At 40.3% G+C, this 26440-nt stretch overlaps 1 protein-coding gene across 9 annotated transcripts; it reads right to left on the minus strand.

The window, feature by feature from the left end:
- Positions 1-1237: 1237 nt before the first annotated feature.
- On the minus strand, positions 1238-25905 carry vdrb (vitamin D receptor b). Of its 9 annotated transcripts, none has more exons than XM_036570761.1 (11): positions 25736-25905; positions 24976-25117; positions 23172-24279; positions 11175-11319; positions 10684-10814; positions 10325-10509; positions 9634-9733; positions 6050-6236; positions 5171-5322; positions 4577-4693; positions 1238-3639 (listed from the first exon to the last, which is right to left on the minus strand). In XM_036570761.1, exons 3-11 carry the CDS (start codon positions 23260-23262, stop codon positions 3386-3388), a joined length of 1362 nt encoding a protein of 453 aa, XP_036426654.1. In that variant the 5' UTR covers positions 23263-24279; positions 24976-25117; positions 25736-25905; the 3' UTR covers positions 1238-3385. The 9 variants fall into 9 exon arrangements, with proteins under 9 accessions (XP_036426654.1, XP_036426656.1, XP_036426659.1 ...); XM_036570763.1 differs by having other exon boundaries at positions 3386-3639; positions 23172-23471; XM_036570766.1 differs by having other exon boundaries at positions 3386-3639; positions 24209-24279.
- Positions 25906-26440: the final 535 nt, after the last annotated feature.

Consider the following 26440-nt stretch of genomic DNA (forward strand, 5'->3'; position numbering starts at 1 on the left):
ACACACACACACACACACACACACACACACACACACACACACACAATTATCTGCCATTCTATCCCTCCGATACCTATCAGACTACCAAAACTATTAAAAAAGGTGCACGTGGCAGGTGCAGTAGTGCAGAAATACACTCTGCAGCAGGGATTTAGGTTTGAACCCCAGCTGTGCCATGTGCCTTTGGTGGCTGGGAGGTCTACAAAGACATAACTGTCAGCATTCTCATCATGAGAGAGCAGGACAACAAGATATCTGATGCTGCATCCTAAACTGTACACTAAACACTAATTCTAACTGTGTATGAAAGTATATAGTATGTAGCATATTCATGTGTACTCACAAAATCCAGCATCCATAGTTTTTTGAGTATGGCGTTGTTCCACAATGCAATAAAGTGGAAAAGTAGAGCTCCATTTTGATATATATATATATATATATATATATATAGTGAGACACTAATATTAGCCTGAGCATAAGGCTAAGTGGCTACAGATGGTAAACTTTGTGACATTCACAATTCCGTTCTTTCTTACTAGATTAATTACAGTTTTGTGGCCAAATTACAATGTACTACCACTTTTACTGAACCATGGTATAGTTACATACTTTCATAATAGCTTACTGTATACTCACATGATTAGTGATTCATATACAGTTCATATACAGGGACACAGCATAAGAATCCCTCCCCTTCATCACCATATGACATCCCAGTCTGGAGAGCATCAAGATGGGGTGAAGCTAAGCACAGAGCATTCCCCTCCAAGTGCAGGGAGGTGTTCAGCATGCTGCATGGCCAATAGTCTAAAACGATGTATAGCCAAGTGTCATATATGTACGAGGAGGCACATGCAGGCTTTGCCCACCCAGACTGGTGGCGATGTTGGGGAGAGAGACTACAGGATGAATATTTGGGCAGGGGCTATAACTAATTTAGGAGAGGGGGAAATAAATAATGTAAAAAAAAAACTCGTCTTTTAAAATAACATTCATAGATATATGTGAATAACATTGAATTTTGAGTGCCATGACTAAGTTATCTAATGCAAATAACTGTACTGGGAAACCATGTTATCACACTCTCTCCCACACACACAGACATGCAAACACCCACACGTATCACTAGCAACCCAGGCAGGGCTGAGTATGCCAGGCCCAGACGGAAATATGAATATACATAGTGAATACATAAGTGCTTTACAGTTCTGATGTTCTACACCCCCCCCACAAAACCTCACACACATTCAAACATCTGCACTACTGAAATCAGTTCAGTCTCCAGGTAGTTTTGTTTTCCTTTCGGGTTAAGCAATCACAATATCATCATCCCTACTAAAAACACCAAGCTCATCTCAAAAGCAGTACTCTATCAGCTCTAATAGTAAATCACACAAGAACATTCTGCCATCGACCCTGAGCCTAGACCAAGCAGCTTCGGCCTGCCATCGCCACGCTGACCACACACGCTTCCTTCACCAGACGCACAAGGAACCAGTGCAGTCAATGCTCTGCAATGAGCTTTTCAATGGATGAGCAACATCCATCCACAGCGAGTCTAGCCATCCCCCACACAGATATACTAGGAGCCCAGATGCCACCAGAGCAGCAAAGGATCCATATTTAGACTTTGTAACATGCACAAGTCATTGATAAGTGGTAAATATGCACAGATGTAAAGAATCAAAGTTCAGGCATAACGCATTTCATTTTGCACGGATCACAACTTGCTGCCTTTTGAATGAGCATTATTTACCTACGTTTAGAGTTGCTCTGGAGGTTATGTCTCTGAACATATTACAAAACTGTGTGGTGCTTGTGTGGTGCCATAAAAAATACGGCCTTACCTCACTACTGACCGAACTTATCTCTTTCAACATGATTAAAAGGAGCACACACACACATCAAACTCATAAGCAGTTATGGTAGTATCACAACTTATTCTACAAAAAGAGGAATTGCCACAGAAATGCATGATAGGAAATACTGGCAATATGAGTAGTATTATATACGATACAGTAAATCACTAGCAATACTCATGATTAGCCGTTAGAGGGAGTTAGAGCAGCAAATCTACCAGAGACTGGAAAAACAGTGAGAGTGTGAAGAGAGAATCAACAACTCGGTCTCAACTCCCTGCAAACTTAAGGAGCAGCCTCATGGTCATGTTTTCCCCCATGGAATCTGATGACTGGAGGGACATGCAATGAGGATGGATTTATAAAGAATTACAGGAGATCTGTACCTCAGGCCTCACTGCAGGGGGTGACAGCCCATCAGCATCAACTCCCTAGAAAAATCAATTGCAATGGATAGGTTTTTAGGGCTTGTAGGAGATTTCACAGCAATAATGAGCGAAGAGAGAACAAAATATCTACAGAGAAATGAATGAAGAAATATAGGGAAGTTATATTATGCAAGCCAAGTTGATGGTAGATCATCTTTCAAAAGCCTAACAATTCACTGTACCTATGACAGCGCTAGGAAGGAAAGTATACCTATACCTTAAAAACCCCATTAACAGTTCCATCCTAAGAGGTTACATGGTAATCAGCTTATGGTTTGAGTATATATGTGCATTTGTGTAGCCATTATCCAAACCAGTCATTATAGAACATTACTGTCCTGCTAACAGCCATAGTAAGTTTAAAGAGAAAAGTTATTTATATGTACAGGTATCAGAGGTAAAGAATAGGTATAGAGTAAGAGAATACAGAGTTAAAGATTATAGTCATATTTACACATTAGCGACAAATGCTGTTAAAGCACTGGCCACTCCACACAGACCTAGAGTAATTACTCAGTCACTACAAGGTGCATAACAGGAAAGGAATCGACAGAAAAGATGAGCAGCTAGCCAGAGCCCTGGGTTGAGGGTCAGAGGGGGGCAGCGCTGCTCTGTGATTGGTTCAGTGGCTAGGCTAATGGTGCTGTGTGGAGCATTAGCTCTGGTGACCGTGTGCATTTAAAGGCAGGAGGTGAAAAGAGGGAATCAGCAGTAGTGGACAGCACTTTGGGGACCAAGCAGAGCTTCAGAATAGGTTTGTCTCACACACTCACGCAAGAGCTACACACACGCTGTAATACTGTTGGCTAGTGTTCCTGGAATAAAATAAATGATAGTTTGCACCACATTGGCTGATGGCGCTCCATGACTGTCAATATACTGTGATAAAAACACCCATACATCTTCTACCACCCAAAAACTGTGTCTGTGAATGATAAAAGACCGCTCATTCACTCACTCACTCGCTCTCTCTCTCGCACGCTCGCTCTCTGTGTTTCTCACATGATTGTCCATACATTCGCTACTTCTCCACCACAACCCCTTGAGGTCATGCCCACTGACCCCCCCCAACAACCTGTGATCCGAATGGGGCTGTTGCTAGGTGACCTGCCCCCCAAACACCTCCAGCACAAGGGGTGTGAGCTGCATGCTGTGCTCGGGCTGGAAGGAGAGCGAGCGGTACTGTTTGGAGTGTTCCTCGTTCAGGCTGCGCAGGTCCGCCAGCTTCTGGATCATTTTGGCGTAGAGCAGGTGGCCACCGGAGTGGTGCACGCGAATGTACGCCTGCAGGACATCTGACAGCTGGTCCTGAAGAGCCTCCACACGTGCATGATCCTGCACACCAGGCCGATCTGCAACAGCAAACACAAACCACCTAATTTACATGCTCACAACGGATCTATGCTTCACCCGCAAAAGTATTGTATCACTGCTATTCCTGCAAGGCAGCCGAAGCTTTTCAGAAAGTTAACCTTTTTTTTTGCATAATCAGGTTTTTCAGACATCTCCTAGATAGGCTAAATAGTAAGTGGACTAGCATCAGCTTCAGTAGGCTAAAGTTACTCTAAAGACTATCTGGAGGTGAGGTGGGATAATGTCAATTTACCACGGGACGTCTCTAATGTTTATGATCGGTTTGCGCATGATCAGAAATCTAGATATAGTGCCAACTCTAATTTACGCTTGGCCGTCACACAAAAAAAAAGCAATATGTTCAGCGGCTCACAAGTACAAAACATTTCCAAACACTTAAATTTACTCATAATTTCCTTTAACATAACCACTTACCTAGCTGTAATGTATCATTAACATTGTCATTAGCTTGGGAATTTACAGCCAACAATTAACATCACGGCATAAAATCAGATTCTTCAACTGCCTCCATTAAAATGCAAAAATTCCTATTTCACAGAATATGATGGATTATCTGCCAACATGGTAATTTGCATGGAATTAATTTAACTTTCATATTTTTCACTATTATTGTTATTTCTACAATTTGTTTAATGGTAGGTGAAAGCTACAGGAATCTTTACTGACACAAAAGCACGCAGTCCATAAAAATGACTGATATGGTGGAATCAAGTGGGACTAGACTCACTGAGACTCTCTGGTAATGATTAAACTACCCCAGTAAAAACATTTCCCCACGTTTACTTAATGGATAAACCTGTACACTATAACAAAAAACACAAACAGACAAACAAAAGAACACATGTGTGGGCTGGGCATGGATAGATAAATTCCATGGACAGCAGGATCAATTAGCAACACTAGTAGGAAACGCACCAGGAGAGAGCAGGCAGATAGCCATCAGCAGCACATGCTCTTCCTCATGCAGATTCAGCTTCTTCAGGCCAACCTGAAACTTCACCAGAGGCTCCAGCAACTCCAGGGTGTGTCCAGCTACACACATACAGAGGTTTAATTCATCAGGCTTATGACAAATAGTGTGACCAAGACATCATTTGGACTGGAGATTTGTGCATGTGTCTTACATCACTACATCTGTACTGTGAGTATGTAATTAGACTTTGTCTGACACTTCTGAACATGTTTGTGGTTGTAAGTACTTTTGTGATGTGATGTTTAAATGTACAGTGTTTCACTCTCTTAATTGGGACCAAAGGTTGCAACAACTACAGGAAAACACAGAAAAACATGAATATTTTTTTTTATATGTACATTTTGCTGGTTCCCATGAGGGAAGATTCTATGTTTTTATTTTCTTGCATAATCTTTTTTTTTTAACTGAGCAAGTTGGTTATTGATTTATATCTAGGTAAACTGGTTTACATTTAGGTATACTGTATAGAATATAGCTGCTATGCCTACACCTACAATTTGGTCCATGGAAAACTCTATTGTGTGTGTTTTATGTACCTTTAGTGACATCATTGACACAGTACTTGAACTCAGGCCCTCCACAGCTCCAGCTCATGTCCTCCATGTTGAAGGACTGGTTAGACCTAAGCATGATCACTTCAATCACACTGGACTTCAGCAGAGCTATCTGATCCTCGGCAGTTAACTCCCTGTAATAAACGCACACACATGTATAATTGTATTTGATGATATGGTCTATACTGCACTCAAACAGACAGAAACAGTTTGTGAAGTGTTTCTCTCTCTCTTGCTACCATGACAACATGAGCTTCATAATGAATGTGCAAATGTGCAAGGACATGTTAACTCATTGGGCTAGATAACTCACACGTAAACATGAAAATGTGCAGGCAAACACATATTCAGGGACATTGTTTCTTCTCCTTCTCTAAGGAAATCAAATTGATCTGTTTAGCATATTTTTAATCTTTTGTAGGTTAGCTGTTCGGTACTTTTAAGTGTAAACAAACTGTCTATCATACTTCTGCACACTTCACACTAAAATATACAAAGCCATAACAAAGTCAGGTTGGACTGTTTCTCAGCTTAGTCTGAAAACAACATGACTTCACATTCCAGGAGTACAGGACTAACTATAGGCTGCATCAACAGTTCATATCATCTCGTCAGCTTTTGGGTCATGCTAAATGGGTGTTCTTAAGAATTTTACTGCTTCATTTCATGATGAACCTGAAGAAATGACGCACATCACAATGTGCAACAGAGCATTTCAAAATGCTTGTGTGATTTTGATGGGAAGACAAACTGATAAAGCAATAAGCCAAAAAAACAAATAAAATGAATAAATGGAAACTTGTTTGCCATAATGCACACAACATAAACCGTCATGTGCTAATCATGCACAAACAGCTGTACCTAAATCCAGGAATCATCTTGGCAAAGCCGATAACCTTCTGGATGCTGTAGCTGACCAGGTCAGCCAGGTGAGGCAGCATGGAGAGGCGAGAGCTGTTCTCATCCGGAGACTCTGGACTGCTGGCCCCCTGATCCTGATACATCATCAACAGGCTACTCAGATTCATTTTACTGTCACCAGACTCTGCTGACACACAGACAGAAAGAAAGAAAGAGAGAGAGAGAGAGAGAGAGAGAGAGAGAGATTCTTATTGACTTATTTGTATAACTATTATTTCATATCAAAAAGCATCCTTATATTTGGTTCCTTTTTGTTAGACAGCGAGTTTTGCTTGGCCTGCCCAAAGAATCAGCATACACATCCTTATCTTCTGAGAGGCTACATATTTTGGCATAATGACAAAAACGCTGTCTATCATCACCTTTCCAACCCCCCAAACCATGCCTTCAGCAACGTAAACAGAGACAGACAAAAAGACAGAGAGAGACAGAGAGTGTGGGGGGAGGCAGTGGTGGGAGGGGTAATTACTATTTTAAACTTTTAGGACACACACACAAATACATTTGTCCATCCACAGAGCTGTGTCAGGATTGGACTGCTTATTGATGAAAACTGGAAGTTTCTAATGATGCTGAAAGAAAAATAGGGTGAGGAAAAAAAACAACAAAAAAAGGTGTTGTGAATTGACCAGAGCTGTGAAAACAACTAGTGATTTGCGGGGTCCGAGTGTGTGTGCGTGCATGTGTGTGAATAATCTGTTGTTCATTAGAGTGTTTTTCTTGTGAGGTCAGGCCTGTTCAGATGGAAGGAGCCCACTCTGTGCAAGGAAGATGTCCTCTATCTATTTAAGAACAAGACAGACAAACACACTGCAGGTGACATGTGTGTGTGTTGCAGTGCTATATTTGAAGAAATATGCAGTAAAAGGCAAAAACAACTTTTTCTACTGGCTTGTTCTACTTTGCATATTTTTTTAAATGCACACAGCCCACTGGATCAGTACAAGTGGGCGGCATTTGCAAAGAAACCTTACACCGGAAACCCTATCTGGCAAACGTGTACTTTGTGGTATTTCTGATTTGCTTAAATTTCAAAGTACACATACCACCTCCTAAACCTCTCATCAAGGGATCGGGTGCTTGCAGATAAACACACCTAGCTGTTATCTGAATATGCATCATGACAAATCACAGGACTTATGGGTCTTATGAGAAATTAGTAAACTAGTTTCATGGCAAGCACAGACTTCCAATTAATATAGGCAGGAATTAGGGATGCCCCGATATGGGAATACTGGGCCGATGCTGATATCTAATATTTTATATGTACATATGTTTACATTTTGAGCATGCAATACTGCCTTCTGTAAAGGCCACTGCATACCAGACACACCATGTTATGCAGCGTCCAAAATTCGAAACCATTGTTTATATGAAGGCATGCACACCAGCGCCAACACTGCGCATCAATGCTCTAACACAGAGAAATGTACACAGAGAAAGGCAGTCAGTCTTTCGGATAAACAGACGAATGCTAATGGTAAGTCACCTCAGCTAACGTTACTATCTCAGCTCGTATCTTTCAGCTCAAAAACAGCTACTTTGTGAAGCGGTAGTAAACTGATGTCAAGCGTGATAAATAATGCTGAATGCTTTATTTCATTCAATTTATACAAGTAGAGTGTAAAAATGAACTTGAACCTGGCTTTTATCGGCTCTCCCTGCTAGCATTCGATGGCAGTACTCCAATGCTATGCTACAATGTGTGGTGGCCTTAATTCAAAATTGTTGTCTATCCACTGTGCTGTCAAACTGAGAATACTCACAGAACTCACATCAGATGTCCAAATATCTGTGCTAAGGTTAATGGATGTCATATTATCAACAAAGAACTTGTGAACCTGAGTCGTTACCATGTTGTGTAGCTCCGGTAGGGCTACATTGGAACAATAACGACAACTGGGTATGGTGTAACAAAGCTCAAGATGTTTTAAAAGCCATCCTCCACCACAGAGAACGGATGATCATCCAGAGCGATAAATTCCAACATCTTTGCTGTAATAGTTGTAACTTTTGGACTGATTTTGTCTTTTTTTTATTGCGTGTGCGGTGCTATGGGAGACATTTTAGCTGCACTGGTGTAGTGCAGTCAGCATCGGCTAAACGTTACCAGTTCACTTCCAGCATACAATAATGCGTCATCAAATAACAGTTTGAAATATCACACCGAAAAAAGGCCTTAAAAAAGCGATATTACTGTGCATCTCTAGCAGAAATTATTGTAATGAATGAAGTTGGAGACAATCGAGATGATAAGTCTAGGGTCTAGAATCGGTACACATAAAACACTGCTTTGCTAAAATTAACCCCTTAAATTTTGAGGCTTACTGAATGAATATTACCACAACTTTTTATTCAGTAAGTACAAGGAAAACAATGCAAACTGGCTGAGTTGTATAGGTGAGTGCAAGTGCCTCAAAATTACAGTAAGAATCACTTTACTGTCCAAGTACACTTGCATGTAATAAGATCTTGTGTGCACAGTACTGCGCAAAAGTCTTAGAAACCTGAGAATATTGGACTTAAAATGTTATTTATTTAGGCAGTAAGAATGTACACTATATGAACAAAAATATTGGGACACATATTGCACTTACAGGAGCTTTCATGACATCTCATTCTAAATCCATAAAACCATGCTGTGGTTCCTACACGATTCCACTTTTTTTAATAATACCTCTCACAGATCGTGGAATATCTAGGAGGGAAGACATTTTGTGAACTGACTTGTTGCAATGGTGGCATCCTATTACAGGATCAAATTGAGGGTGAGCTCTTTAGAACAACCCATTCTTTCACAAATGTTTGTAAAGGCAGACTGCATAGCTAGGTGCTTGATTTTATACATCTGTGGCAATAGAACTGAATGAAATACCTGAATTCAATGATTAAGAGTTGTGTCCCAATACTTTTGTCTATACAGTGTATTTGCTCAGATAAAAAAAACACTAGTATTAGAACACATACAAATCAGAATAATACAATAAGCAATGGCATGTCAATGTGTTCATTTAGTCATTCGTCCTCGTGCTTAGAACTTTAGTGTAAATGGGCAGGGCTATACTGCTGCAGGCTGAATAAGTTGACATATGTTATTGAGTTGGTTCTTGTGACATCACAGAAACAATAAACTTAAAAAAAGTTTTTGCTCCATAGTTTCCATAAATGGACTGTATGGTTGTGAACAGCGTATGTTGAAATTTTATCAGTGTTTACATATTACTTCAAACTCCTTTATTTTAAAAACGCAAGGCAAATTCTGTTTTAAAAAGCTTATTCTTCTACCCAGCTCACAGGAAATCAACTTATTTTTTCCAAAACAAGCTAAAAAGCCACTGGATTATTGGATTACTGGATTAATGTTTGTTTACATTTACTCAAATCATATATGGTGTTTTTATAAGAAAAAGCACACTTACTGCCCAGATGAATGGTTTTAAATTATTTGCTTATAATTATAAATTAAGTGCCTAAGGCTTCTGCACAGTACTGTATAGGCAGATGTGTGTGTGTATGTATGTTACCAGGAGAGTGGCTGAAGGAGTCAGAGGAAGCATCTGATAATGAGTGCAGAGAAGCAGCTCGACTGGCACTGCGTGTCACAGGACCTTCTCTCACTGGAGGCTGCAACACACACATGCGCACATCCACACACGCACATAGACAGAGAAACACACACACATACAAATTTATGAGCCCCTTGAATTATGCTTATTATTCAGTTATTATCTGAAGTCTAATTCAGTAATTACTATAAACTTATTTAGTATCTACTAGAAGTGGACAGAATACTTTGAAGAAGTAGCAATAGCTAAATACTGAACATACTGTCAAAATTTCACCAGTAACACATTCCTTTCCAATTTATAAAAAATAACGTATTCAGAAAACCACTGCCTAACGTGGGGACCTATATAAACACACAAGTAAGCATATTATTAAATAATCAAGTTTAAATACGACAGCATGTAATAATAACTGTTACATGCTATGGTTACCTTGCTTTTCATATTTAGTGGGCAAGTATTCTAACTGTAACTGTATTCCAAATACAGCATTTTCAAAAGATATGGACTGAATAAAGTTACTGTATTCTGAATACGTATTCTGTTACATCCCAACCCTGGTAACTACTGTGAAGCTATTATATAAGTGGGTAAAACAGGCATTATTGCACAATAGCAATCATGAAACAGAGAAGAAATGGGGGATTACTCGAAAGCGGTAGAAATCAGAGTAAGAGTCGTCATAGGTTTTGTGATGAGCCTCCACCAGCGTGTTGATGATCTTACGCTGCTCCTCAGTCAGACGGGGCTTCTGCGCCTCCTTCTGTGCCTCCTCGTCCTTCCTTCTCTGGATTAGATCCTTCTTTCTCTGCACCTCCTCATCTGTCAGGATAACTAACACAGAGATCTCATAATTATCAAGTGTAAAGGGCCATGGAAGGTCAAAATAGAATAATAAGACATTCCAGTAAAATAATGACAATGTCAACGGCAGTAGGAATTCCAGGGCATGTATGTGAGAAACCACAGTCTTCAAAGTTGCAAAATGTGTGCCGTGTAATTACTCACACTCCTTCATCATGCCAATATCCAGGCAACGTTTGAGTCGGCAGGCCTGGCAGTGGCGGCGGTTATCCTTAGTGATGGTGCAGTTTCCATTGAACGGGCATGTAAATGTGGCCTTCCTCTTCATACTGCGTCTAACATACATAAACAACAATGCATAATTGTAAGAATTTGTGCTGTACGGTGCAAGTTTGGATGAACGTCAACTCTAATATACACTCCTGGGTTTACTAGCAACCGAAGACCTCGTTTAACCTTCTACAGCATCCAGTTTTCAGATAAGGGAAAACCAAAATATCAAAATGAAAAAAAAAAAGTACTTTATTATTATTTTGTTACTGTTAATGTTTTGACAGCTTTACGCTATTATAGCAGTCTGTAAGTCAATTTGCACTGGATAAAAGCAAGGAGTTACTACCCGATGTGCGCGCGAATGGTTGGCGAAACGCCCAGGAATTTAATGGTTAAATTTGTGTGCTCGTGTGTGTTCGTACCTGAAGAAACCCTTGCAGCCCTCACAGGTCATGGCATTAAAATGGAAGCCAGTAGCTTTGTCTCCACATACGCCACAGATCCGTGGAACATTCCGGTCAAACTCATCAGGCGCCTGCGTGGATGTAGTAACTGTGGACTCCATCACTAGAGAGACAGACAAAAAGAAAGAGAGAGAAGAGAGAGAGTGAGAGAAAAACAGAGTAATTTCATTCCGTACGGTAAGCAGTGGGTTTACTGATTTACTGAGGGACAGACTGAGGGGGAGGAGCTGATGGAGAAATTGACTGTATGTAATGGGTAAAGCAGCTGGAAATCCCCGTTCTTTAACACTGACCAATATCATAACAGGACCACAAATCATAACTGACATGCTTTAGCACAGTGCTGAATAATTAAAAATGCTTTAATAGAACTGTAAATCATCTGAACTGAGATACACCAACGGGGACAACAGTCTGTAAACTGAGAAAACATCTAGCGGATTCTTTACATAAGCAGTGCTAATGCATGCACACTGAAAATGAACATCAACAGACAAATGGGAATATTGATGAGCTACCAATGTTTCATTACAAAAAGACTGGGAATCTAAGAAAGGCAGTGATGGCAGTGCGATTTTGCATGACAATGCTTAAGAGTTCATTTGCTGATCATTTTTACAGCAGCATTCAAATTCAATCTGGCACTTTCGTAATCGTTATTTTATGGTAATCAATCACCCTTTCGTCTGTTGTCTGAATACCAAACTACCACAGCTCTGCAACTCAACATACTGAATAGTCCTAGATTTAAACCTCTTCACTGATGATGATCAAACCATAAAACCATCCAAGGTTTTTTTTATCTTCAACACAGAAACCTTTAGTGAAGCACCTACATGTGACACCACGATAATAACATCTTCAGCAATTCCACAAATGAGCAGAAGGCACAATGCTGGTGATACAAAAACACAGTATCTCACAGAACGGCTCAGTGCCCTCCCTCTGCAATCACAGAGCTGCAGTCCAGTCTGTGAAAGCTCTGGAGACTTGACAACGCTACACGTGCAAACAGGAACAGCGCTGGCTAAATAAACACTCCGCTGTGTAGGGAATGATGTCACAGCATTCCTGTTTTTACTCAGAATTCCACGTTCTAAGGAAATTCCAACTTTCATGAGAGGGAAAAAAGGGTGGGTTTTTAGAACAAACACAGTACATGTTCCGGAACACACGCTGAGTGCCCCATAGTGTCCCTTATGCACAGACCGTATAGAAAAGCTACTGTAAAACAACACACTTATGCATGCACACACAACTGCCTTGCATCAATCCATGTACAAAAAACTGAAAAAACTAATCACCACAAACACACACACATCAATCAGAAGAAAAGTAATTTAGTTTGATTATATTGGCTCCTGACTGATTGACCCACACTTTCAACAGCCTGTGGAGAAAACTCTTAAATAATAGACTAACCTATTATGGTCAGAAGTGATATACATGCACCAACACAAAGCAGACTGTGACATTAATAATTTGTCTATTTAGAGGATGAAAAAGTGTTGAAATTGGAAGGCTAGAAGAGGGTGAACTGCACCTTCATTTTAGATGTGAAACTAACAGCACACCTCGTTTCTGTGGGAATTAAGCTGGGGAAAGCTTTGATTGGTGGCCTGATTTGTGCTGAAAGAGCTAACTGAACAGAAACAATGTTCTGTGTGGATGTATTTTTATTGTTACAGTTATGTATGTTTAGTAACGTGAGAGGGATGCAGCAATATGGAATTTGTGAGTCAATACCGATATCTTAATTTTTTTCTACGTATGTATCTGCCGATACCCATGTCGATATACGAGCACTTATAAAATGTAGAAATCGGGCCTAGATCTATCTGCATTAGTATTACAGAGAATTGTAACATTTTCTTAGAGGGTTGTAAGTGCCGTTAACTAATCAAATACAGACAGTTTAGCACAGCAGCATCAGCTAAACATTCTTCTGTTGCAGAGTACAATTATCTATTAACGGTTTGAAATAGAATTGGGCATATGATATTTTATCATTATTACAATAACTGTTCTTATCGTGATAAAAAAATACGCTTTTCTAAGCGTATCATGATCACTGACTAACTGCATGTTTCATCAAGAAGAGAACATATTTAGTCCCGTTTAATTGGATTAAGTGCAGCGCAGTATGTGAAATGTTGACTAAAGGTACAAAAGTTTTTGTTGGTAGCTTTTAAACGTGATGCTACTTGTTCAATATGTCTGTGTCTAAATATTGAGATATGCATCATGAAAATGTCTTTGTATGTCATGATATGACATTTTTTTCCTGGTTTGAAATTTCAGTCAAATTTAAACATCTGATGCCACCATTTCCTTTAAGCAAATATCTCCACTATTTGCTTACACTGGAAATAATTCCACTATCATTGCACATCCCTAATGTGTAAATGCAGCAACTATGTCCGTTGCTGTTGTTATATTCTTGCAACTCACATTAGTACACTGGTCAAGAACAAAAGTCCTGTTAGGGACTAACCGATACAGAAATTCTGGGCTGTAGGAAATTTATATTTCTGAGTCAATATGTGCCAAGAGTAATGCTGATATCATATTTACATTTATGCACCAATACAAAGATGAATGCTTCAGAGAAAAAATATCTATGTGTCGCAATCACCTTCTATGACATTTTGTAGTTAAAGAAGTGTTGCTATTGTAAAACAGTTGTAATAGAGATTAATAACCAAGGTTTCCTGTTGTTGGTTTTGTAAGATTTAAGCTGGCCTGACACGTAAAAAGTTTTAAACAGCTGCATAATTCATCATTTGTTAATTTAATCGCAATACTAGCCTCAGCAATAGACTGACACTGCAGAAGATTTTAATACGTAAATATGCACCCCATCAAAATCACCACAATCTCTTGTCTGCTGTAAGCACCCTGACTATCCAGTTGCAAATCTTCCTGATAGTTTTTCTGTGTTTCAAAAAGGGCAAGGCATTCATGTGACTTAACTCATGTAAATCATTTTGGCCAAATCATTTACAAGTTAATATTTAACCATGACACAATAACCATTCTCAAGAGTGTGTTTAATGTAGCACAATATGCGGCAACAGGGTTGCAATATGTTTTGTCCATTCCGAGCAACCACAGAAAGACTGTTTCTCTGTATGCAAACAAAAGCTTTATGAACACTACAAGAACACAACTGTTCACACAGAGTCAAGCTTACAGAATGAGCAACAATACAAAATTGCAAACTTGCTGATTAGTTTAAAATTTCAACCATTTCATACAAAACAGCAACTTCAACTGGAACATCTGAAGACATCCAAGTCATGGAAACATCAGGACATGTTTGGGCAGCGTGACTCACTACTTCTCTAAATGCATAATCACAGTGTACTTTAAGATCGTACAGAGTTAACCACTTAACCAACCCTGCTGCTGTAGTGTGAAAGTAGGCCAAGGCATGCTGGGAGTGTTGAGCCTGTTTCAGCACTTTGACCCCATTCTGGGTGACACAGCCTTTAGTGTTGCTCTTGTGGCAGCTGACCTTCAATATTTTGTTCATTGCACATTCTGAAATTAATCAGTTGTGTTTCAGTGTTGCAGTGCGCCAACAGAAAGAAAAAGCCACCAATGTTTTCCTGTTTTGTGTCCGTCATTTTTCATGAGCAAAATAAATATACAACCATATTTGCAACTGTGGAGTACACTGGAAAAAACACAGCCTATAAAGCAAAGGCAGCTCTGTACAATTCCTGAAGCACCAAAGCTTACACATTTTCCCCTCACTTTTAGATTAGCCCTTTGGCCACTACCAATATATATTTTGTTCTGAGCAACAGAATCAGACATCATAGCTTTTTTTTTGTGTCTGCATTGCTGTGAGTGTGTGTGCGCAGGTTGTTTTTTGTGCCTGTTTTGTGTGTGTGTGTGTGTGTGTATGTGTGTGCACATGCATGTCCTTGTGGGAATAAGTGTAGCTGTGTGTGTGAAGGTGCATACTTGTGTCAAACACTTGTAAAACATTTTGTTAAAAGTCAGATCATGTTTGACAAAACACCAAAAGCATTAACATTTGCTGTACCTAACTACATGGACAAAAGTATTGGGACATGTACGAACTACACCCACAAGAGCTTTTATGACAACCCATTCTAAATCCATATGCATTAATATGAAGTTGGTCCCCCCTTTGCAGCTATAACAGCTTCGACTCATCTGGGAAACTTTCTACAATATTTTAAAGTGTGTCTGTGCGATTCTTGCTCATTCATCCAGAAGATTATTTGTTAGGTCAGACACTAATGTTGGATGAGAGGGCCTGGCTCACGAGCTCCGTTCTAGTTCATCCCGAAGATGATCAATGGGGTTGAGGTCAGGGCTCCGTACAGGCTAGCCAAGTTCTTCCACACCAAACTCACCCAGACATGCCTTTATGGACCTTGCTTTGTGCACTGGGGTACAGTAATGCTGGAACAGAAAAGGGCCTTCACCAAACTGTTCCCACAAAGTTGGAAGCATACAACTGTCCAAAATTACTTAATATGCTGAGGCATTAAGATTTTCCTTCAGTGTAGCTAAGGAGCCTAGGCCAATCTCTGAAAAACAACCCCATAGCATTATCCCTCCTCCACCAAACTTTACAGTTGACACAATGCAGTCAGACAGGTAACGTTCTCCTGGAATTCGGCAAACCCAGACCATCAGACTGCCAGATAGAGAAGCGTGATTCGTTACTCCATAGAATACGTTTCCACTGCTCCAGAGTCCAGGGGCGGTGTGGTTACACCACTCGTGGTACCATGAGTTGCCCTGACAGCAGCAAACCCCGTCATTTACATCACCATACACTCCCTGGCAGGCTGTGCAGGGGTATTTGCCGTTCTTCCTTTATGTTCTTTTCCTTTGGTTGTTTATTGTTCTTTTTGGTAGTAATGTAATTGATGCAGTATATGCTTGTTAAATGGTACGTGGGGGACTGGGCCCTTGTTCTGAGCCTCCTTTCCCATTTTGGAATGCATTAGATCACAGAAGGTGACTGGTCTTGTGCTGACCTCTATAGAAGACCCAAAAACAGAGGCTGTTCATCCTCCTCCTGATTGTTTAAGGTGTCTTGCTCATTAATGAAGACTTGAAATAAGGGCCTCTTCATATCCTCCTGAGATGTCATCATCACCACTTCTTCAGAGACCACATCCTCACTGAAATTTAAGATTGGTGTACCCTCTACCACAAGCACGGCCCTCTGTGATGAGATGCGTGTTGCGTACACATTATCAGGGATTATGTACTTGTTAACAGGGAACATCCCTGTGCCCCTGATTCCAGCCTGGGCATTTTCAACTGTCAGAGTCTTCTGCCAGACCTGGCGAAAAGAACTCTGTTTAAGGGAGCTTCTGTCTGGCCATCCTCCTTGTCCACTTCTACCAAATGTGTTTCAAACTTTTGAAAGGTGCTTTGCCAGGAGGCCGGAGGGCATTTGTGGTGTGAGGTGGATAGGCCATCACATGCACATTTTTGGTTTTCATCAGTTGTATTGTAGACATGGCTAATGTGGCCATCCAACAGGAGGACATGGGGCCTTGGGTCATCTCTTAGCAGCTGCTCTGTAAACATCTGACCCCACTCAAGGAACAGGTCAATGTTTATCCAGCCGTTGTCAGAGACCCTAACGGCAACATTTTCCAGGCAACCATAAAGCCACTCACACTTTACTCGCTTCCCTTTAAAAATGGCGACTAAATGTTCCTGATGCATTGAAGGCGGCAAGGACAGTCGTGGTCTCTCCTTCCTCCCTAGCAGTTGCCTGTACACAAGGCTTACCCACCTCCCCAACCAAAACTGATCTTGCAGGCCAGACTCATCACGATTCCAAAGATGTGATGGAACATCCTTGATTTCAAGTTCTTCCAGCAGATTTTCATACTGTTGAGAACACTTTCTTACCACCTCAGGGTTCAGCCCTGCTGCTCTTGCTGCTGAATGAGCCTCTGCTTTCTTAATGCTGAGGTCTCGATTCCGTTTCAAAAAATTTTGAAACCAGTAATACCCAGCAGTGCCTTTCACTTGAGAGAAGCCTTTGATATAATTGGTCTTGTATAATGAAAGGCAATTTCCTGGACATCTCTTTTGGTAAGGGGGAAACCTCTTTTGGAGAGGAGCTTGATAAGACTGGCTAGTTCTTTCTCAGATTCCTCTGGCAGGTACTGCTTCCTCCCAGATGCATAGCCAGAACCAGCAACTTTTCCGCTCATGCGCCTTTGCACAGTGGTCTTTGGAATATTCCAAGCCTTAAAAAAGCAAACATTTGGTGTCTGCCCTCTCTTAACTAATCTACTCATTAATGCCCCCCCCATTCTGTCCTTTCGCCACTGGTTGTGCTGACATCTTTCTTCCTTTCCCTGTCTTTTTCTCTTCTCTCTTCCTCTTTCTCTCTTCCTCTTCTCTGCCAGTCATCCTGCCACAGCTACTGTCTGCAATGCATAATTTTTAAGATTAAGATTTTACATGGATACATATCTAGATCTATAATTTTTTTTTGCACCCTGAATTCTGTGTAACTTCTGCATAAGAGTGTGTGTGTGCGGCCCATTTTAACTAGCTGGTTAAGCTAAAATGGGCCAGTACCTAAAAATTACTTTTTTCACACTTAACTTTTTTTGGCAATTAACTTTTTTATTTGAAAGAGCATGTCAAAAAATTGTTTATAAACATTTTGCATTGTTGGTAAACTTACTTATATTTGGACAGCACCGTCCAACATCTATGACAGGGAATCAAACCCACAACCTTAGTCTTCAAAGGCAGATGTTTTCATGGTGAGCTACAAGAGCTTTATCACCCTTATTAGTGATAAGTGAAAACTGCTATGTCATGCTCAATTACCATAAGATTTCTCAGACGTACTTAATGTAACACTATGCCCCGCCCTTAGCAACCTCATACCTATAAAAACTATTGTTATATGTGTTGTAGCAACAATGCAAGACCACTTATTGTGATTCACTGTAAAATGTTAAAGGGCTATGATGCTCCAACCTTATCTGGCCCATTTTGCAAGAACTATGCACAGAACGGCTGAAAAACAGTCAGCATTACCTTTTCGATTACCGTAGCATTACAAGTTTTTCTATGAAGGCTACAAAAATAAATAAATAAATATTTATTTTTTACAAAGGCACACAGTAACAAATACGCTTTTTATTTCTTCATTCATTTTTGTTATTCAAAAATTACTTAATATGCTTGTTGTAACAGTAGCTATTACTACCTCATACACCTTAAACACATCCTCAGGTTTGATGTGTTTTTACAGGCTAGTAGTTCAGTGGATGGAGCGGTTTTTGAGCTGTGCATGTGCATGCTTTGTAATTGGCCATTTAGCTTAAGTTATTTGCCCCCCACATGGGACAGCAGTTCAATGCAAGTGCACAGAAGCACTCGTTAGGCTTCTAACAGTTTGTGCTGGCAATGTAATGATGTCTTTTTTGTGCTGTTTATATGAGCTCATCATCACAGCTCTTAACAATGTGTTTATCACGATAATGATAAAAATATGACTTACTGTGCAGCCCTAGTCATTATTAACCGAGTTGCTCACACAGTTTATTAGGATGATATGCAACATATAGAGGAAACTATTTGCTACGATGGAAATACCAGAGCAAAACTAACCAAAACAATGTGAAAATTTAAGGTTGTATGTACACTGAAAATAAAACGTTCATGATTTTCTTGTGTTGAGTAAGAAAATGTTACGTCAGTGTAACATCAACTGTTTTTCTATACTTGTTTTTGCAGTTGTTGTGTTCATGCTTTTTTCTGTATTTTATTTCTGTTCAGCCACTTGACACATTTTCATCATGTCAATTAAAAGCACAAATTTTTTAAAGTGTAAACAAGTAAATGAAAGTTTCTAACAAAAATGTGCCTTTTACTTCATTAGAATGACACAGGTGTTGATATGGCTAACACTAGAACACACCAAGCACAAACAAATATAAGACATACAATATATGTATGTATAAACAGCAATTAAATAATATAAATTATCATAAATTAATTGCTAAGAAAAAAGTAGACACGCACTGGCAAAGCAGTTTGATTTATTCACATTAAACACATTTCATATTTCTGGTGATTAGCCACTCAACATTCAGTTTTACTGAAAAGCATGGTTTGTTACAGTGCTCATGAATTTTAACAGAGCTCACTGCCATGTCTCCGTACTGCATGACTAGAATAAATGTTAAAACCCAAACAGAACTCTTTTATTGTTCCCATATTTTTAATGACTTCCTGTAAAGATCTGTTTCCGTTCTAAATCAATCTGTTCGGTGTACATTCTAAGAGATGCGATTTGAGAGGGTAGAGGAAATGCACTTTAAGGGTTTTTAGAACTCATTAGCTACAAACATAGACACTGACAGATTCACTGCTACAAGAATGTCAGCAGCAGCACAGAGACTGTATGAGAAAAGCATGCATTCAAAAAACATTTCAACAATGATCAGAAGACTCATAAAACACTGAAAACAGGAGAAGACATGGAGACAGAGAAGGAGAGACATACTGTCCTGCGCACTTCCTCAACACACAATAACAGTCACACGATCGCCTCCGATTCCAGTGCTACTGCCCAGCACATACACACATACACACACACACCAAAGCAGTGTTTGTATGAGTGTAAAACTTAGAGCCAGTTGGGTCAGCTCAGGTCCAGAACACTCATAAAACTGTGCTGTCCTCAAACGAACCCTCTAGCTAAGACACAGCCAGGCACATACACACATATACACACAAACCCACTCACACAGTATGAGCCTCTCTCTCAACAACACAAGCGCACGAGAAGAGTGCAATTCAGCAGCACTCTAAAAGCATATTTTCCACCAAAAGTCTTCATTTTTCCTAAACCTTAGCATCAACTAAATATGCTTATTCCACAAACATGAGGTTATACTCCAGAATCTGTGACAAGAGGTAAGGATAAGGGAAGGGTGAGCCAGTGTAGAAATAAATCTACTTAGATTAGCATTTACAGAGGATTATGATATCTACTTTTAAAGGAATACAAATGCAGTAAAATGAGTAAAAAGACTACAAGCATAGAACCATTTTAGTGTTGCAGCTCATCATTTCCTAAATATTCTGCTCTTCTGGAGTAACAAATAAAAGCATCTTCAAATATTGGGTTAAAACATCGAATCTAAACATCTGTCTGATGCCAGTATTTTTTTAAAGCAAACATCTGCCGATACCAGCCAGATTTCTATATCATTTTGCATCTAAAAACTCAAAACTGTTCCTCTGGGCAGTCTGTGTGTTTTGCCAGTAAATGCCAGATTTAATATAAAATCATAAAAACATAAGTTTTTTATTTAATATAAAATATAAAAAGATAAGTTTGGTTCTTGACTTCTCGCTGCACTCAGGTGGAAATGGTTAATCTAACACGCTCACACACATCAAATCACAATGTTTTGTTTATAAATAAAGATAAAAATAATTACATAAAGAGCTTTTCATATCATTTTCTCTGACACCTAAGACTTCTGCACAGTACTATTCATACCAGACCTGCAACAGAGAATCACTCAAATCAATAACGTTGATAATCACAAAATGTGTGGCTACAAATTATTATCGATTAAGTTTGATAACATTAACGCTTCTCATCTACATCACTTCATAAAAGGAAAATACAGACAGTGATTGTAGTGCAGGATTGAGGGTTCTGCACAACCCAGAAAGTAAAAAATATGCAAACATTTAACTTTAACATTGCCTTTACAGCTGGTTTCCTATACACTGTGTAAAACTAAGCTCACCTGTTTTAGCAGCACGAGTGTTACAACACAGTGCATCCACAGTGGAAGTTTTTAAGTCACTGAAAACTGAGCTTTAAGAAAACCTTCTCCAGGGTGGAGATGGAGAATTTTAAAAAACTGCTTTCTTTTCTGATAACCTGGCTGTTTCTGTGTGGTCACTAATTTTAAGTTTGACTATGGTGTTACAACCACAAAGAAGCAAATTAATTCAGCTTTGCTGTGCTTTGCTTACCATTAGGAAAATTAATTTAAACAGAAATGCAAAGTTCTGGAAGATTCAAACTACCTCCATGTCAGTATTTGTATTATTTGCCTATGATATATTTGTGTTGCTCCTTAATTGTTGCTGCACCTTTCACAGTGAGTAAAATAGCATTTGCAATGCAGAAGATCTGTTGTGTCCTTGATAAAAGTCTAGTAATGCACCAGTATGGAAATTCTGGGCCAGTGCCAATGTTCAGTATTTTCTGTGTATGTATCCATCAATGGCAATACATACACATTCAGAAATGTAGAAAATACAACTACAACAACCTGGAGGAGCATTACAGAGAAATGTAATTTATTTTGAAGAGGGTGACAAATGCAGTAAAGTTAATATAAGGGTGACATTTTAGCACAGTTGCTCAGCATCACTTAAATGTTTGGCTCTTCTTGAGTACAACTAGTATATCATCAAATATCAGTTTGAAATATTGGTCCAATGTAATTATCTGTCTGCAGCGACTGCAACCGATATGATTCCTGATAGCATCATGCATCCTTATATAAAATTTAGAAGATTTTATGTCTGAAAGAGCATTGTGCAAAAGAAAAAAATGCTTGTTTTTACTCTTTTAAATGAATAAATGTGTATAATGTTAAATATTTAACATTAATTATTGACAAGCTACTAAGTATGCTTTTTCTTTTCCTGATTAACCGATTAATGGAAATTATAGTGAACTGAATAATCACTTATAGAAATAATCATTATTTACAATCTTATTACATACATATATTAATGCCATCTCTGCATGCTCCACTAGGAGGCCTAAATCTTATAGGCCTTACATTCAGGTCATCTATTAAAACAATTCTGACAGACTTCTCAATGCAGTCACGCATGTTCTACTGAATTAAATCTTTGTATTATAGTAATTCAAGAAATTAAAACATTTTCATATTATCCTAAAGAAAATTCACTGAAGATCATGTGAAATTTTACTTGCACCGATTGTGAATACTGTCCTGAAAAAACTGACAGCACTAAATGAAATGTTTTGTTGTGCCATATTAAGAAAAACAGCCTCGTTCATATTTGCTTTTGTTGTTTTGCGCTGCTGTTTTAATCTAATTCATGACTGCACATTACCTCGCTGAATTAAAGTGGTAAATGAATCAGGTCTGCGTGTGTCAGCGTTGCTGGGAGATTGACAGGAATACAATTCAGACAGGACGGCCCACCACTGCAACAGGAGAAGTAATGTAAAGTACTAGACTGTTGGGAAAATATCTACTAGTCTCGCCTAAGTTAATTACAACCACTTAAGTTAGTGGAAATGCATCAGCCAAGATTATTTCATCTGAACAGAGGGAACCTTTTTGGTCCCAGGTGATGTGTTGAGAGTAGTCTGCTTCCAGCTGGCACGAACTACAAAAACTAAACAGTAAACACTGGCACAGTCACTGCTGACTTACTGTGAAGACAACCTTTCTAGTTCACAACAGTACATGGATGGGAATATGGCTCACTATTCGCTAAAAACTGTATAAGTATTATGATGATGCGAATGAAATGTTTGGAGTGGATTTTAGACTGAGCCCTTAAAAGTTTTATGTTCAGCTCTTTGCTGGTGACTGCAGCTATTATTTAAAGCCTTCTAAAATGCACAGCCTTACCCAGGCAATCATTTAGTCTCGCCTCAGTTTATTACAATCACCTAAGTAGTTGACAAAATTAATATTTAAAAAAGCAAAGACCTGTAATTTGCACTGCATGTAGATTTCACTTCATATTGACTCGAGTCAAAGGTGCACTGTTTATACAGACAGATTTATTGTCCTCTAGGAGGAAATTTGTTTTCACTCTGTATCATACCAACATTTTTGTTGAGAATATACATAAATCATTATATGTACAAATTCTATACAAATATATGTACAAACTTACCGCTTAAACAGCCTATTTTAGCCAAGAATATCCTTTTACTGTGATTCTTTCTGTAAGTCACTCCATATAGAACAGGAGCACGAACACACATGACCAGAAAGCGTGAGTGACTCCTCCTTCCTCTTTCCTCCCTTTTCCCTACTTCCGTACGGGGGTCCCTCTATCCCGTGTCCAATCCCAGCGGTCTGCACGCAAACACACATACATACACACACATACACACGGCCAGCCTCCCCTTCGACGGGCCTCTGTACAGGGCTACAGTCAAGGCCTCGCAGCTTCTTTCTAGAGTTACAGAAACTGCATACAGACACACACACACATTCCAACTCCCAAAATGAACATGACTACAATAACAATCAGAACATACAGCCAAATTCCACTTCCAAACACATGAGCTACATCAGTAAAACACGTCCGCACACACTCATACAAACACAGCCCCAGACATGAAGATCATGGTTATGAAACAAACACAGAATTTAATAACAGTTTTCATACCGAAGAGGCAAAATAAGGGTTATACCAACATACTAAACACGGGGCCTGGACTGTGTCATCAAGACAGAGCAAGACGAGACAAGGGACCATTTTAAAGCTTTTTAAAGCAAACTGTGACCTGATAACCCATTCTGAGGTAAAACTGGAACTGAAGGATCTTACTGTATCATAAAAAGGAAACAGACAAAAAGATGAAAGAGAGTGAGAGAGAAAGCGATTTGGGACTTCTCCAGAGTATCACAGTTAATCCTGTTACATGGCTGGCTCATCTTATGCTCCTTCACAGCAAATGAGCAAATCACAGTCCAGTATTTCTACAATAGCGCAACACCTAGAAGTCAAACACGGCTATTGATTGTGAATTAAATTCTCAGTTTAAAACAATCACAGTTTTACGCTGCCCCATCTCAGCACAGCATACCTATCAGTGAAATAATAAGATGACCACCAATTACAGAGTGTGATAACTTACACAGAATCACTGAGGTAATGCAACAAGATATGCTTGTGTGATAAGACACAGGCTCTAACCTTACCAGCATTGGTGTCAAAGCTGGACAAACTGTTTAACATCCACTGACCACATTCACTGAAGCCTGATCCAATTCTGCAGACAATAAACAAACTGTAAGATTTAACTACCAGTACAATATGTGCAATACAAATATATTTGAACTCCATTCAACGTGCATTTACAAGACAACTTTGTGCAACAAAACAAAATTAATAACTGCAAAAGCGCATCTTCTGTATAAAGGGTAACAAAAGTGACATAGTAAAAAAGTGAGACAGCAGAAATGAAACAGAAACAGCAAAAGGCGCCACTGAGAAGCAAACAGGTTTACAACCACAACACAGCGTCACTTTATCAGATTCAGTGCCCGCAGCTTCGTTAATTCAGTTTTATCAGATTCGGTTATAAACTCGGTTTACATTTCATAAGCAAACCTGTTTTAATCCTTTACGAAATATCTGACTCAACACGCAAAGGGAGTAGCACAGACCAGAGCCTCATCTCTTAATTCATTCGCCAGTGACTATTAAGAAAGTACAGCTCGGTTCGACAACGCCTCGACACAGAAAAGTACTTACGCTCGACACCAGCATGAAAATTCAGGCCCAACTCGGACGCCCAAAGTTTGCTATCAAAGCAGAACGTGAGTTAACGCGAACTTACATCAACTCACATGCGTGGCTCTGTGTGATGTCGCAGTTGCAAATGGCTGCAGTGAGCCGAGTGCCAGGAGGATGTAACGACAGTGTTAACTGTAACAGGATTAAAACACCACATACACGTCCTTACCTGAGTTTTTCTCATGCCTTTCCCGATCACCGCCGTTTCTTCGTTGGTTTCTTTGCTCTCCTCCTTGAGGTAGCGGGGGTAACGCTGTGTCTTCGCGAGGCGTGAACCAAGTTTTCCACGTTGCCGAGATCAACGTCCGTGTCTGTAAAGCCAGCCAGTCAGGACAGTTTAAAGTTAAAGGCTTCAACAACCAAACACCGTAAACAGAAGCAGAGATTAAACCGCCGTGTAGGAGGTCAAAAAACCTTACAGTCCTGTTTGCAAAGCGCGGCTCGAGACAAGTTCACGCTTCGGAAAGCGCAGTGGCTCGAGCAGGTTACCTAACGTTAACGTTAGCGGACTTACGCTAGCAGCTTTTGTTTTCACTCGCCTCGGCTAATGTGTGTGTGTGTGTGTGTGTGTGTGTAATGTTCGCTTCTCTCTGGAATCTCAGTAACACACGGTGAACCGGTTCATACCTGACTGTAACTTTGTCCGCGGTGACTTTCGCTTCGCTCCGCTCGTCGCCCCGTAACTTGTTAATCGCTTCTGCTGTGCTGCCTTCATGCACGTTTAATAGGAGAACTTGGCAGCAGCTCCCGCGCTAGCACGCCGAGGCGCGGGCATGAACACGCCCCCCGCCCGCGCTCTCGGAAGCTCGAGCCGCCTCGCTGGAGCTCGAGCTCGGGCCAGCTAAGCTACACGCTAACGGCGCTGCGGCTGCGGGCGAACCCCGTCCCCGTCCCGGGCGAGATGTGTGTGTGTGTTTTTTTTTTCTTACCGATTCTCCGCGTCGGCAGCGAGACCCCTCCGCGTTCGCTCTGTCGTTCGACGTGCCTTTCGGCGCGGGGCACCGATATCGCGCGACGGCTTTTATTATTTTTTTCCTTCACCGGAGGGAGGCGAAACAAAACAAAACTTTGAACCCACGCTGCTTGTTAGGAGGCTGCGAAAAAAACAGAAACGGTTGAACTTGGACCTAAATAGACGGGGGCTCGGTGTAACGAGGCTCCGCCTCGCGCGCGCGGCTCTCCGCCAATAACGGATGAAAGGCTCGGCCGGGCGCGTGCGTCCGGTGTTTTGGTTGGTGTGACATCCACGGCCACGCGCGCGCTGCTTGGTCGGGTTCGACGCTTGTAACGCGCGTGGGGGGACAACTCCCACATTCCGTCTACACACACACACGCACGCACGCACACACTCGCTCTCCTTTTCTTTCTCACACACACAGACGAGGGGTGTGTCGTGACGTCACGCAGCAAAGAGGTAAACAACCGAGTCCGCGTGAGAAGCCATGAAAAGCAGCGTCGTTTTCACGGTTAAAAAAATGAGCGCTGCTGCAGCATCGTCCACGTGCAGTTGGCTAGTAGTGCAATGGCTGAGCTACTATTTCGCTCCCTGCTATGATGTTCAGTTAAATGAATGAAGGACGTGTTCCTCAGCCGTGCGTGGTCAGTGGGCGCTTTTGAATGCGTGTGGGTGGATG

The sequence above is a fragment of the Colossoma macropomum genome, unplaced genomic scaffold (assembly GCF_904425465.1).
Source record: "Colossoma macropomum unplaced genomic scaffold, Colossoma_macropomum, whole genome shotgun sequence".
In the NCBI taxonomy this organism is placed as follows: Eukaryota; Metazoa; Chordata; class Actinopteri; order Characiformes; family Serrasalmidae; genus Colossoma; species Colossoma macropomum.

Bases quoted from the DNA above. Each gene is read 5' to 3' on its own strand.
- vdrb (XM_036570761.1), bottom strand. From the start codon at position 23,262: ATGTGTGTTCGTGCTCCTGTTCTATATGGAGTGACTTACAGAAAGAAT. The intron at 10,510-10,683 runs GTGAGTAATTAC...TCTCTGTGTTAG, and splicing joins TATTGGCATGATGAAGGAGT to TTATCCTGACAGATGAGGAG. The intron at 9,734-10,324 runs GTAATCCCCCAT...TGTGTGTTGCAG, and splicing joins CTGATTTCTACCGCTTTCGA to CCTCCAGTGAGAGAAGGTCC.